The following is a 13,878-nucleotide window of genomic DNA, read 5'->3' on the forward strand; positions in this document are numbered from 1 at the left end:
TACCTAGAGTAGTCAGATTCATAGAAACAGAAAGTAGAATGGTGGTTGCCAGGGGCTGGAGGAGGGGGGTGGAATGGAGAGTTATTTAACGGGTATAGAGTTTCAGTTTTGCAAGGTGAAAAAGTTCTGGAGACTGGTTGCACAACAACATGAATACGTATATTTAACATTAGTGAATTGTACAAATGAACTTAGAAATGGTTAAGATGGTAAATTTCATGTTATGTGTTTTTCTTAACCACAATTAAAATCTTTTTAAAGAACTCAAAACTGAAAAATAAAAAGACAAATAATCCAACTAAAAATGGGCAAATGTTTAAATAAACATTTTTCCAATGAAGATATCAGATGACCAATAAGTACACAAAAAGATGCTCAACATCATTAGTCATCAGGGAAATACAAATCAAAACCACAATGTGATACCACTTCACACCCCTGAGAGACTGTAATTCATATCAGGTGTTGGTGAGGATAAGGAGAAACTGGAGCCCTCACACATTGCTGGTGGGATTGTAAATTGGTGCAACTGCTTTGGAAAACAGTTTTGTGGTTACTCAAATGGTAAAACGTTTACTATATGACCCAGCAATTCTACTCCTAGGTACATATACCCAAGAAAACTGAAAATATATGTACACACAAAATCTTGTACAAGAATGCTCATAGCAAAGGGAACCCTCCTACACTGTTGATGGGAATGTAAACTGGTACAGCCACTATGAAAAACAGTATGGAGGTTCCTCAAAAAACTAAAAATAGAATTCCCATATGATCCAGCAATCCCACTCCTGGGCATATATTCAGACAAAACTACAATTGAAAAAGACACATGCGGGGGCTTCCCTGGTGGCGCAGTGGTTAAGAATCTGCCTGCCAATGCAAGGGACATGGGTTCAAGCCCTGGCCTGGGAAGATCCCACATGCCGTGAAGCAACTAAGCCCGTGTGCCACAACTACTGAGCCTGAGCTCTAGAGCCCGCAAGCCACAACTACTGAGCCCATGTACCACAACTACTGAAGCCTGCGCACGTAGAGCCCGTGCTCCACAACAAGAAGCCACGCAACGAAAAGTAGCCCCCACTCACCACAACTAAAGAAAGCTTGTACACAGCAACGAAGACCCAACACAGCCAAAATTAAATAAATAAATTTATTTTTTTAAAAAAGACACATGCACCCCTATGTTCATAGCAGCACTATTTATAATAGCCAAGACATGGAAACAAGCTAAATGTCCATCAACAGATGAATGGGTAAAGATGTGGTACATATACACAATGGAATATTACTCAGCCATAAAAAAGAATGAAATAGGGCTTCCCTGGTGGCGCAGTCATTGAGAGTCCGCCTGCCGATGCAGGGGACACGGGTTCGTGCCCCGGTCGGGGAAGATCCCACATACCGTGGAGCGGCTGGGCCCGTGAGCCATGGCCGCTGGGCCTGCGCGTCCAGAGCCTGTGCTCCACAATGGGAGAGGCCACAGCAGTGAGCGGCCCGCATACCGCAAAAAAAAAAAAAAAAAAAAAAAAGAATGAAATAATACCATTTGCAGTAATGTGGATGGACCTAGAGATTATCATACTAAGTGAAATCAGAAATAGAAAGACAAGTACCATATGATATCACTCATATGTGCAGTCTAAAATATGACACAAATGAACTTCTCTGTGAGACAGACTCACAGACACAGAGAATAGACCTGTGATTGCTAAGGGGGAGGGGGGTGGAGGAGGGATGGATTGGGAGTTTGGGATTAGCAGATGCAAACTATTATATATAGAATGGATAAACAACAAGGTCCTACTGTAGAGCACAGGGAGCTATATTCAATATCCTGTGACAAAACATAACGGAAAAGAATATTAAAAAGAATGTATATGTATGTATAACTGAACCACTTTGCTGTACAGCAGAAATTAACACAACATTGTAAATCAACTATACTTCAATTTTTTTAAGTTTTTTTAAAAAGGAATGCTCATAGCATTATGATCATTATTACCATAATAGCCAGAAAATGGAAACAACCCAAATACCCAACTGATGAATGGATAAGCAAAATGTGGTATGCCCATACAGTGGAATATAATTCAGCCATACAAAGGAATGAAGTACTGATACATATTACAACATGAATGGACCTTAAAAACATTATGCTAAATGAAAAGCCAGTTACAAAAGACCACATATCGTATGATTCCACGTACAGGAAATGTCCAGTACTGGCAAATCCACAGAGACAGAAAGTAGATTAGTAGTTGCCAGGGGTTGGAGGGAAGGGGAAATGGGAAGTGACTAATGCACATAGGGTTTCTTTTGAAGGTGATGAAACTGTTCCAGAATTAGTGATGATGGTTGCACAACTTTGTGAATACAGTAAAAGCCACTGAACGGCACACTTTAAAAGGATGAATTTTATGGTGTGTGAATTATATCTCCACTAGGAGGATGGGGAAGAGGGAGGGGAAGGAGAGTAGCCTGGGACCTCAAGAACTACAGCACCTAAAGACTGTGTGGGGCTTCCCTGGTGGCGCAGTGGTTGAGAGTCCGCCACGGGTTCGTGCCCCGGTACGGGAAGATCCCACATGCCGCAGAGCAGCTGGGCCCATGAGCCATGGCCGCTGAGCCTGCGCGTCCGGAGCCTGTGCTCCGCAACAGGAGAGGCCACAACAGTGAGAGGCCCGCATACCGCAAAAAAAAAAAAAAAAAGAAACAACCAGGTGTATAGGTTGTCATGGAAGCCGAAAGAGTACTTCAAAAAGGAGGAATGGGAAAGCAGTGAAGTTTGCTGAGAGGCCAAACAGCGGGAGGACTGAAAGGCAGTCTAAGTAACTTTAGCAACAAGGAGGGGATCTGCAGCTTTAGCCAGGACCGTTTCGGTGCCCTAGTGGGGGTCTGAATCCAGACTCGGGTGCTAAAGGCCTGTCCCTCCTCCCTCTCTCCCACGCTGCTGACTGCATCCCAGGGACGGACAGTGAGGACAGTCCTCTGAGCACAAGTGAGGATGCTGCCCAGCACAGCCCGCAGCCCAGGCCGCCGGCCAGCTCAGAGCCCCACCAACCTCGGATCCTGCCTTCCTCCCAGTGAAAGACCAAGGAGATTCTGGGGGATGGGACTGTACCTCCCTCTCCTGATTCCCTGAGCGGGATGTCCACAGTCGGGAAGGGAGTGGGTGCTGCCCTTGCCCGCAGCTTCCCCGCCTGGTCTAGCCTTCCCCAGCCATCCTCACCTGACGTTCCTCACCCCTGGCGCATCTCTGCCGCAGCCCGCGAACCACAAGTCCATTTTCTGCGCCAGCCCTTGGAAGGGCTGGAGAGCCCAGCGCCACCCGGCGCCGAGAAGGCAGCCACACCCAGAATTCCAGCACCGCAGGGCCCCACGCCAGCCCGCCCGGCCCTGCCCTGCCCTGCCCACCCCTTGGCGGGGGCCGATGGGTCTGTAGGCGGAAGAGCAAAAGCTTGCGTAGACTGGAGCGCTATTGGAAAAACAGCAACCATGCCGGCACCTCTGCTTCCTGGAAAGGGAGCCCGCACCCCTTCCGGGACCCAAACCTGGTAGTTGGCCCGGATTTGGGACGTCCCAGGAGGGTCCAGCTCCGCGCCCTGCCACAGGCTTCTGCTAACCGGGCTCCCCCAAGCCATGCTCGTCTAAGGGTTCTGATTCCCGGGTGATGACATACTCTTAAAGAGCTTACTGGGTCCTGGTACCTCTCCCTCCAGGGAGAACCCCAGATTGTCCAACTGGTGGAAACCCCCTAGGAATGCCTGCTCTCGCCACTGTTATTCAACATTGTTCTGGAAGTTCTAGCCACTGCACAAAAGAACGAAAAAGAAATCCAAGGTTCATACATTACTGGGGCTGGCCAAATAGTTCGTTCGGGTTTCCTACCATCCTACCAAAAAACCTGAACTTTTTGGCCACCCCAATAAAAAGCAATGATTATTGTTTGAAAGATGGTAACATAAACTAACTAGAGGATATGTCATCAACTGGAAAAATCATAAGAAAGTGGCCCAGATATTCTTATATTTGGGCCATGGGCTAGGCAGAGCTGTGATAAGGATAGACACACAATACACTCTCATGGAGTTAATTGTTATTCTAGTGGTTACAAGATCAATATAAAAATCAATAGTTTCTCAGTAGACCTGCAATAAACAGTTATAAAATATATTTGGGGAAATGATTCTATTCATATGGCAATACATATAAGTTACCCAAGAATAAACTTTTAAAATGTAGAGAAATTTATGAGAAGAAAATCACAGACATTTTTAAAATGACACGAAAGAACACTTGAATAAATGGAGAGATAAACTCTGCTCCTGAGTGGGAAGATTGAAAGTTTTAAAGAAGCGAATTTATCCCAAATTTCATGCAAGGGCTTTGCCCTACCAGATGTCAGAATAAACTACAAAGCTGGAGCAATTAAAATACTTACTAGTTTAGGAAAAAATGAATAGATCAATAGAACATAAGGGGAGTCCAGAAGATGATCTATGGGTATCTGAGAATTTAGTATATAAGAAAGAAGCTGTTTCAAATAAGTAAGGAAAGAACAGATTGTCCAATAAATGTTCTTGGGGCAACTGGCTACCTCACACCATTCACAAAAATAAATCCCAGGTAGATTAAACGTCCAAATATTTTCTAAATCAATAAAAAACTAAAATAAAATAGAAGAGAATATTAACATAACAAGAAAGGTCTTCCTAAGCAAGATAAAACCCAGAACACATAAAAGATTTAATTGCATAAAAATTAAAACCCTTTGTACATCAAAATTTAAACTGGCAGGGGGCTTCCCTGGTGGTCCAGTGGTTAAGACTCTGCACTTCCACTGCAGGGGCATAGGTTCCATCCCTGGTCAGGGAACTAAGATCCCACATACCGCAATTTGGTCTAAAAAAATAAATAAATAAATAATTTAAAGGTGATGCAAACAACAAAGGATTGGTGTTTTTAAATGATAATGACTCATCCAAGTCAGAAAGAAAAAGGTAAACAATCTAATAGAAAAGTGGGTAAAGGGGCTTCCCTGGTGGCACAGTGGTTGTGAGTCTGCCTGCCGATGCAGGGGACACGGGTTTGTGCCCTGGTCTGGGAGGATCCCACATGCCACGGAGCGGCTGGGCCCGTGAGCCATGGCTGCTGAGAGGGCGCGTCCGGAGCCTGTGCTCCGCAGTGGGAGAGGCCACAACAGTGAGAGGCCCGCATACCACAAAAAAAAAAAAAAAAAAAAAAAAGTGGGTAAAGAATATGAAAAGGCAAGTCACAAAAAAAGAAATATCTCTATTACCTATCTTACTGGTAAACACTAAAAAAATTATAGTGCTCAATATTACAGGATGTGGAAAGGATGTGGAAAATAAGCATTCTTATTTTCCATAATGAGACTTAAAACTTAGTTAACCTTTCTAACATATATCAAATTATTTAAGAAATGTAAATCCTTTGATCCTACAACTCCATTTCATGGAACTTGGTACAAGGAAATAAATGGACAAGTAGGCAAAAATTTACATTCCTTTAGTTAACAAGTATGAAGGAAAAGGTGGAAATACCAAAATAATATTTTATCAATATAACAGAGTCTTATGCAATTGACTAAAAGACTAGAGTATAGCTGCATGTGCTAATATGGAAAAAAGTCCAAAATATGTTGTTTAGTGAAAAGTACATATAAGTAACCAAGATATAACCCATTTATAAAATTAAAAGTTCTATATCAAACAACAGTGATTATATCTCAGAGAAGAATTCACTCTCAATAGTTTCTGTTTTGTTTGAACTTATTATAACAGGGTGTAATACTTTTAAAATCAACAAAAATAATAAAGATATTTAAAAATAAAATAGAAGGGATATCTTTTTTTACTTATTAAATTTCAAAGGCTTAAAAGTTTAATAACATCTACTGTTGATCAACATGTTGCTGAATGGTCAGTCTCACACACTCCTGTGTGAGAGGGCAGTGTGTGAAAATGTACATACATTTGTATGTAGATACTCAACAGATCCACAAATTCCACTTCTAACAATTTATTCTTTGGAAATAACTGAACACAAATTTAAGTGTATAAGAATGTGCACTGAAGTGTAGTTCACTACACTTGTAAAAGAGGGAAAAAAACAATAGGGCATGAACAAATTATGGTTTATTCAAAGAATGAAAGGCTATGTAACTATTAAAATGATATTTATCATTAATTATTAAAACTTATTAAAAATAAGTCTACCACAAAGGATAGCATTATAGAACATTGGAAAAAACATTATATAGAACAGCATATATTATAAAATATATTGGGAAGGATGCTCACCAAAATTCTAACATTATTTTCCTCCGTGAGTTGGGATTGTAGGTGTTTCTTTTCTTCTTTATAATTTACTGTAGTATACTTTGCCTAAGTTTTTTTTTTTTTTTTTTTTTTTTTTCTTTTTGCAGTACGCAGGCCTCTCACCGTTGTGGCCTCTCCCATTGCGGAGCACAGGCTCTGGACGTGCAGGCTCAGCGGCCATGGCTCACGGGCCCAGCCGCTCCGCGGCATGTGGGATCTTCCCAGACGGGGGCACGAACCCGTGTCCCCTGCATCGGCAGGCAGACTCTCAACCACTGCGCCACCAGGGAAGCCCTACTTTGCCTAAATTTTATGATCACAATAAACTATCTTCATTTGGTGAAAGAATGAAAAAAAAAGGAGAAAAACACAGAAAGAAAAAAACTTGTTCCAAAGGCACAGCAATGTTAATAGACACTTCTTAAATTCCAAATTTCTAAAACATGCTTCTTACATGAAAACCCTCAGAATCCAACAGAAAAAGAAACCTTGATTTTAAAAATGAACTTTGCCAAATTCCCACATGTGATAAAACTGTACAAAACACACACACACACACAAATGAATGCATGTAAACCTGGTGAAAGCTGAATAAGGTCAAAGGGATTATATCAATGTCAGTTTTCTGGTTGTGCCATTGTTGTGCAGGATATTACCACTGGGGAAAATGTACACGAGATCTTTGAATTATTTCACACAATTGCATGTGAATCTACAATTATCTAAAGATTAAAAAGTTTATTTTTAAAAAATGAACTTTGCACCTTGAATAGTAAAAAAAAAAAAGACCAAGCTTTTCTTACAGCTGGGTCTGAATCATCAGAGACCTGGTCTCAGATTCTCAAAGCTGGAGGAACCACAGGGAAACTCATCCTTGGTGAGCATCTACTGTGTACCAGGCCATTACACAGCCTGAGAATCTTCGAAGTAGGCCAGATGTAACCCTGTTTTATAGAGAAGAGAGGGAGGCTCAGAGCCAGTAGTAACTCAGCAGTAACTTGTGGAGTAAGGATTTGAATCCAGGTCTTTCTGAAAGCTCAGGCTCTTCCTATTATTATATCACAGTAACTACGTAACCGAGAATGACTTAAAAGGGGGGAATAAAACAACCTTACTCAGTGTTATCCACATCAAGGAACTTAGTGTAAGGAAGTAAATATTCAAGTGGGTGAAAAAAGGGAAAAGTTGCAATTAGGCACAAGACATTTCAAAACGTGCGCCTACATGTAACTGATCTATCAGGTATGTCACTGAAGTTCTGATTATTAGAAAGTTCTTTCCAACACCCAAATGGACCTCTCTCTATCTACTGATCCTTCACCAAAGAACAAACTTTTGACATCATGTTCCTTTCTTGATAAAACCAGATCTTCACTGCTGGTGTGACCAGTGCAGAGTCTCTGCAATGACTACTCCTAATCTCTCTTCTCCTGGGTCTGATACTGCAAGACCCATTAGCTTTCCCATTTGCTGCTCTTACATGGGGCCAACAGGTTATTTCCAGTCCTCCCAAGTCTTCCTCCATCATTATGGACCCCAGGTGACAGTCTAATGGACCGTGGAATCCAGGCAAGGGTTGCAGGGAAGGTCTGTGAACTCCTGGAATTTTGGGCAAAACTGTTGTGCCTGAACAAAGGAACATGTCTCTGGAAAGAGAATATTTCACTTTCATTAGATTTTTTTTTTTAAATGGGCATGACTGTAAGACTTTATTTACAAAAACAGACAATGGGCAGGATTTGGCCTGCTGTCCATAGTTTGCCAATTCCTGCGGGCTTCAATTCTCATAATGTAAAATGAAAGAGAGAGAGAGAGAGAGATTATTAAAACAACTGCCAAGTATAATTTAAAGTTTCTTCATGGATACATGTATATGTATGGCTGAGTCACTTTGCTGTGCTATATTTTTAATATAGCCTATGACTCCCAAAATGATAGGAAATACGACTTTAATTTGATCAGCAATCAAGTGGGTTTAAAAGATAAACTTCAAAACTGATTACTTTAAAAAAAATAAATACTCAGCTAACAATGAACACCCCTGGTGCTTAGATTATGGTCATGCAATTTCCCGAAAGGGAACCAGTGTTCCTTAGAGAAATGGCTGATTCCAGATTTGGGGCAGGAAATACACAAATGGGCCTAAAATATCTAATCATACCAGAAAGCAAGGAAGCCATCAAAGACTGGGGTGATGGCACAAGTATTCAGGAGCCAACCTGAAGATAGGGCCAGATGGGACAATTTGAGCATCAATAAGAATAATCTCTACAATGAGCTAAAACACATCAAATATGTTTAAATCCATGAGATCATAATAATACCAAAATGACTCATTGGTCACCTTTGGTGATTACTAGGGACCCATCTCATTATTTTGAAAATCTGTAAATAAAAGGAAAGAGCGGGCTTCCCTGGTGGCGCAGTGGTTGAGAGTCCGCCTGCCGATGCAGGGGACACGGGTTCGTGCCCCGGTCCGGGAAGATCCCACATGCCGCGGAGCGGCTGGGCCCGTGAGCCATGGCCGCTGAGCCTGCGCGTCCGGAGCCTGTGCTCCGCAACAGGAGAGGCCACAACAGTGAGAGGCCCACGTACCGCAAAAAAACAAACAAACAAACAAAACTAGTAAAAGGAAAGAGCTGAGGATTTATTCTGCCTTTCTAGTATTTGGGTAACCAAATAGTTGAAGAAGGGACATTTCTCTTATAGAAATATTCAAGCTAATAAATAATGAAAGAATGATAGAATTGGAGTAATACCATTTTGCAATCCCTAATGAAATAATGGGTTTACATGAAATAATCATCAATGGCTGTTAACATGCCCCAAAGAGAAATAACCAGACCTTATGTGTTTTCTCAAGTGTTCAGTACCTCCTGAATCTGATCAATGTCTAGATCCAACTGCCAATTTATAGGAAATACAGGAGTCAGAGGAATATTTTTAAACAGCACCAGCAAACTGGGCAATGGTATAGGAAAAAAAAAAAGATTTTTTCCAACAAATAAGTTGCAAGGAAAAAAGAAGAAATGGAAGGGGAATTTATACATTACAAGAGACTACTAGAGACACAGATATATAGATTCGATGTTTCAGCCAATTGTATAAACCTCATTTGAATCCTTATAAAAGTTTCTAAAATGGCACAAAAACATTTACTAGGTGATGTGGGAACTTTGCCGACTAGCTATCTGATGATTTTAAGAAGTTATTGTTATTTTTCAGGTGTGAAAATGGTATTGTAGTTATATTTTTAAAAGACCTTATCTTTTATAGGTATACACTGAAATAAATGTGGATGAAATAATATATCTTAGATTTGCTTCAAAATAATCCAGGAGGGTGGGAGAAGGGAGGCCCATGACTTGACAATTGTTGAAGCTGGGTGATGGGCACACGCTGCTTATTATACTACTCTTCTTGTGTGTGTGTTTGAAATTCTCCACAACGAAAAGATTTAACAATTAAATATATAAACATTTTCAACTGGTTTGGTAATCAAAGAAGCCCAGTATGAATATGAATATCGATTCTGAGGTATTGTCACTAGGTTATTTCAAAATAAAATTGTTGAATAGTCCTTCAAAATTCAAAAATTATTTAAAAATTAACATTTTGTGTGGCCCTGGTGATTATGGGCAAATTTCAAATAATTTGATTAATGTTAACATAAATTAGAAATATTTAATTTTTTTTCTTTACACGAGGGAGTGAGAAAAACATTCTTACAATCAGTCACAGCTGTTTGCTCAGGCATCCCATCCATGCTGCTGTTCTGACCCTAAGCCACCAATGACCCCAAGACACCAGTGAAATGAAATAGCAGTATGAATTTGACAATTATTTAACATACCATGAGGTGCCAGGTCAACACGTCAGAAGGAAAAGCAATTTGTGTTTGATTTAAACTAATTCTTTATATGCTTTTTAGTCCATATTTTTTTGACGGTGAAATAGATCAGGATAGCTTTATTACTTTGCCAGGCAAAGGGGGACACAGCAGGCTCCTGCCTCAAAAACCTACGTTTTCCCCTTTAGTTCATATTTTTAAAGAATAGTCCCAGCCAAAACCAACGTCCTATTTAAAAATTAACAATGTGGGGCCTCCCTGGTGGCGCAGTGGTTGAGAGTCCGCCTGCCGATGCAGGGGATACAGGTTCGTGCCCCGGTCCGGGAGGATCCCATATGCCGCGGAGCGGCTGGGCCCGTGAGCCATGGCCGCTGAGCCTGCGCATCCGGAGCCTGTGCTCCGCAACGGGAGAGGCCACAACAGTGAGAGGCCCGCATACCGCAAAAAAAAAAAAAAAAAAAAAAAAAAAAATTAACAATGTGATTTTCTAGTGGTTTTAAACATCATCTGAGGAAACTCTAACTTAGGACAAGGACTTAAAGATTGGCTCAACCTCCACAGGTTATTAAAACACTCCAGTCCTAAATTATGACCAGGCACTTGTAAACTAATGAAAATGTGTAGTTGTAGTGGGGAGAAGGGAGACACCAGCCTGCCCCGTGGAGGCTTATATTCATGGGAACAGTGCCTTCCTTCATGCTGTAGCTGGCAGGGACTCCCCGGGGAGGCAGGTACTTCTTAATTACAAAGGAAGCTCCGTTCCGAGGGCTTCTGCCCTCCCCCTCCTCCTTCCTTTCCTACGTTAGTAAACAGCAGGGGAATTAATCAAAGCTTCAAAGGTTGGTGATAACATGTGGTGACAGACTGGTGCCCTGTGGCCCAGGTGAATAGCAGCACAGTGGCCAAGACTGACTTCTTGCCAAACTTACCCTTGCATAAGAGATGGCTGCAGAATTGGGGGGAATTATTTTCACTTCTCAGGAAAGGAGAAAAGCAAATTATTTTCTGGTGTCCGCACTCAGACACTTGACACCAAAGTGGAATGCTGCATGGGTCTCGACTTCATGGGCTTTCCATAGGTAGTCATAGCAACGAAGTAATTATGTAAAGAGATAAAATACCTTCAGAAATCAAGGGGGAAACAGGCTAGTTAGCAGAGTCACTGAATGGCTGCATGGAGAAGGCCTTTAAGGAGCCTACAATCCAACCTCCTTACCTTATGATGGCAAAGCAGGCCCAGAGAGGGGACTTGTCCCAGGTCACAGCAAAATAGGAACTTCTGATGAGACAGGCTCTTCATGCTGGTCTGATAAGTATGGTATGTGGGATTCAAGGGCCAAAGCCACGACTTAACCAGGTTAAGGACTAGGGGGGGCTACCCAAGCACAGGCACCATGGAGGAGGTTGAGGGAGGCTGGCTGGCATAGCCCATCTTGAGTACTGCTGACTTCAGCCTCAGGGGGTCATCCTAGGTGGATGGGTTGGCACCAGATCCTTCTGGTCTGCACTAAGGCTTTGAAGACTCGCCTAAGCTCAGGAATTTCAAAGCAACCATTAACATCAAGGCATGGATAGGATCTGGGCTGTCCCCTCTAGGCTATTCAGAAAATTCTCCCAAAGGCAAGTCAGGAAGGAGAACTTGGATTTGGCCCCAGCAGAAATGCTCCTGGAAACTCAGGAGCAGCTTCTGTCAGCTTCTGTGGTGACATGATGCGCTCTAGATCTGCCCATTTGCCCCAGAGATGTGCACTGCTTAACTGGTCCTGTCAAACCATAACCTCAGACCTGAGAGTGTCTGTCAGCGTGGTAAGAGGACTGCGGAAGGAGCATACTGGCCCCCTCACTGCAGGATGGGAAGGACACCCTCTATGCCACCTCTCCCTGCAACCCCATAAGTCTTCGCTCTGAAAGGAACTGGACTTCAGAGTCAGCTAGGGGGTGTACACTGGGGCAAAGGCATCACGGATTGTCAGGACATTCTCTCATTCCTTAGGAGCCGGATTCCTGCAAGGATGAGTGGGGCAAGCAAAGCAAAGGGCAAATGCCAGTGGGGTAGGGCCTCACCAGCCTCTTTGAAGACAGGACAGAGGGAGCCCTTAAACATTCCACCAGTTCCATGTACTTGTGTGGACTGGGCACTGGGCTCACACCACATTCACCCTATCTGTCCCCGTGCTAGATGGCCAGCCTTCAGAGCTCAGGCTGTGGGGTTTGGGACTGGGGCAAGGGCAGGAACTTACAGCTTCATCCACTGGCTCTGTCTTCCCCAAATAATCCTACCTGCAGGGCCCCAAGACTTCATGGGGCAGAGGCCACAATTCTTGGTGCCACCTGAAACATCACCTCCTGCCTGCCCTGCCTCCCTGCCCCTTGCCCAGCTGCAAGAACTTTCCTTCCTCCGAGGGTGTCTGTGGAACAGATCTCGATGCTGAGAGACGCCCCAGCCTGCCCGACGGCGAAGGGCCTGACGGATGGGTGCGGCCGAGTCGTCCTGGGGCAGCTCCACGCTGCCTCCCAGGCAACCGAACGCCGCTACAATTGCAGACCCGTTTGGAAGAGAGAGGCTGACCCTTTCGGGGGCCAGAAGGGAAGCGCCAGCCCTCGGGTGGGGGGCAGTCAGGATTGGGGGTCGATATGGCTGGGGAATTAATGAATGAATGCCCAGAGACGGCGGCGGAGGAGAGTGATGATGGACCACGGGAGGTATCCCGAGGGGAGGAGCCCTCCACCTCCCTGATACCGCCTGGATGTCCCTCATCCTACAGGTTCGAACCCCTCGCGCAAAGCGCCTACAGCCTGACATCCTGCCCCAGCGCGAACACCTCTTAGCCCGGGAAGCGCCAGGGCCCGCGCGGCGCAGGTCTGGAGTGAAGCCCGCATTCCGGCGGGCCAGGAAGCGCCTGCCCCGCGGGTAGAACGCGCCGAGGCGCAGCGGCCTCCGGGTCCCGCCGGGCAGCGTCCCTTCGAGGCGGCCTCTGGGCCCTGGAGCCCGGTCCGCGGGTCGCAGCTCCTTACCTGCCCACCTTGGCGGCCTCGCCCGGGCTCAGAGCAGTCATCGCGGAGCCTCCAGCGAGCGCCGGGGACCGCGCCGCAGGACCGAATGCCCACTCCCGACCGCCTCGGATGACACACCCCCGACCGCCTATTGGCTGCTCGCGCGGGACGGGCACAGCCCATTGGTTGTTCCTCCCTCTCTCCAGATCCAGGTGGGGCCCCAAGCTCTGTTCGGATCCTACCCCGGAGGACGGCCTGGGTCTGCACCCTCTGCTCTTCCCAGCGAGGGCCTTCGGTGCCTGCTCCAGGTTCTCCCTCTTTAGCCATTTAGTCTCGGAGCCCGAAGCCCTTTGCAGAAACCCATTCCTCCCAAAACCTCCCAACGCTAAGCTTCAAGGCAGTTTCAATTTCTCTCCACACCAGAGAAGTGAGGACATGAGCAGGGAACACCAGTGGGGATTTTGAACAACTCCGGCGCTGGAATGATTTCATGTGCTTTCCCGAGTTGGGGACTTTTCAGTGCCTCCCCAGGCAAAAATCTTTTGGAGGTGTCTGGAAAGGGACTGCAGATGGCCAGAAATCGAGTAGGAAAGCACAGGCAGAAGAGCTCAGTGTGACAATGAACCTGGGCTGTGGGCTCCTTCCCTCTTATCCCCACCAGGATAGGCTTGGTCCTTCAGAGTGGTCAGG

General features: G+C 44.6%; 2 protein-coding genes across 5 annotated transcripts in view; one reads left to right on the forward strand and one right to left on the reverse strand.

Moving 5' to 3' along the window:
- The window catches only part of GRAMD2A (GRAM domain containing 2A), a 35,735-nt gene extending 22,465 nt beyond the window's left edge, over positions 1–13,270 (reverse strand). The window contains exon 1 of one of the 4 annotated variants that reach the window (XM_081228024.1): positions 13,210–13,270. In XM_081228024.1, coding sequence (XP_081084150.1) covers positions 13,210–13,250 — 41 coding nt within the window. In that variant the 5' untranslated portion in view covers positions 13,251–13,270. Of the gene's footprint in view, positions 1–3,232; positions 3,372–13,209 lie in introns of those variants that run through there. The other 3 variants (XM_081228023.1, XM_081228026.1, XM_081228025.1) reach the window with 3 other exon arrangements.
- The window catches only part of BBS4 (Bardet-Biedl syndrome 4), a 426,848-nt gene that overhangs the window by 4,645 nt on the left and 408,325 nt on the right, over positions 1–13,878 (forward strand). The window lies entirely within an intron of this gene.

The sequence above is a fragment of the Mesoplodon bidens genome (genome assembly GCF_964165515.1).
Source record: "Mesoplodon bidens genome assembly, chromosome: 3".
Taxonomy (NCBI): Eukaryota; Metazoa; Chordata; class Mammalia; order Artiodactyla; family Ziphiidae; genus Mesoplodon; species Mesoplodon bidens.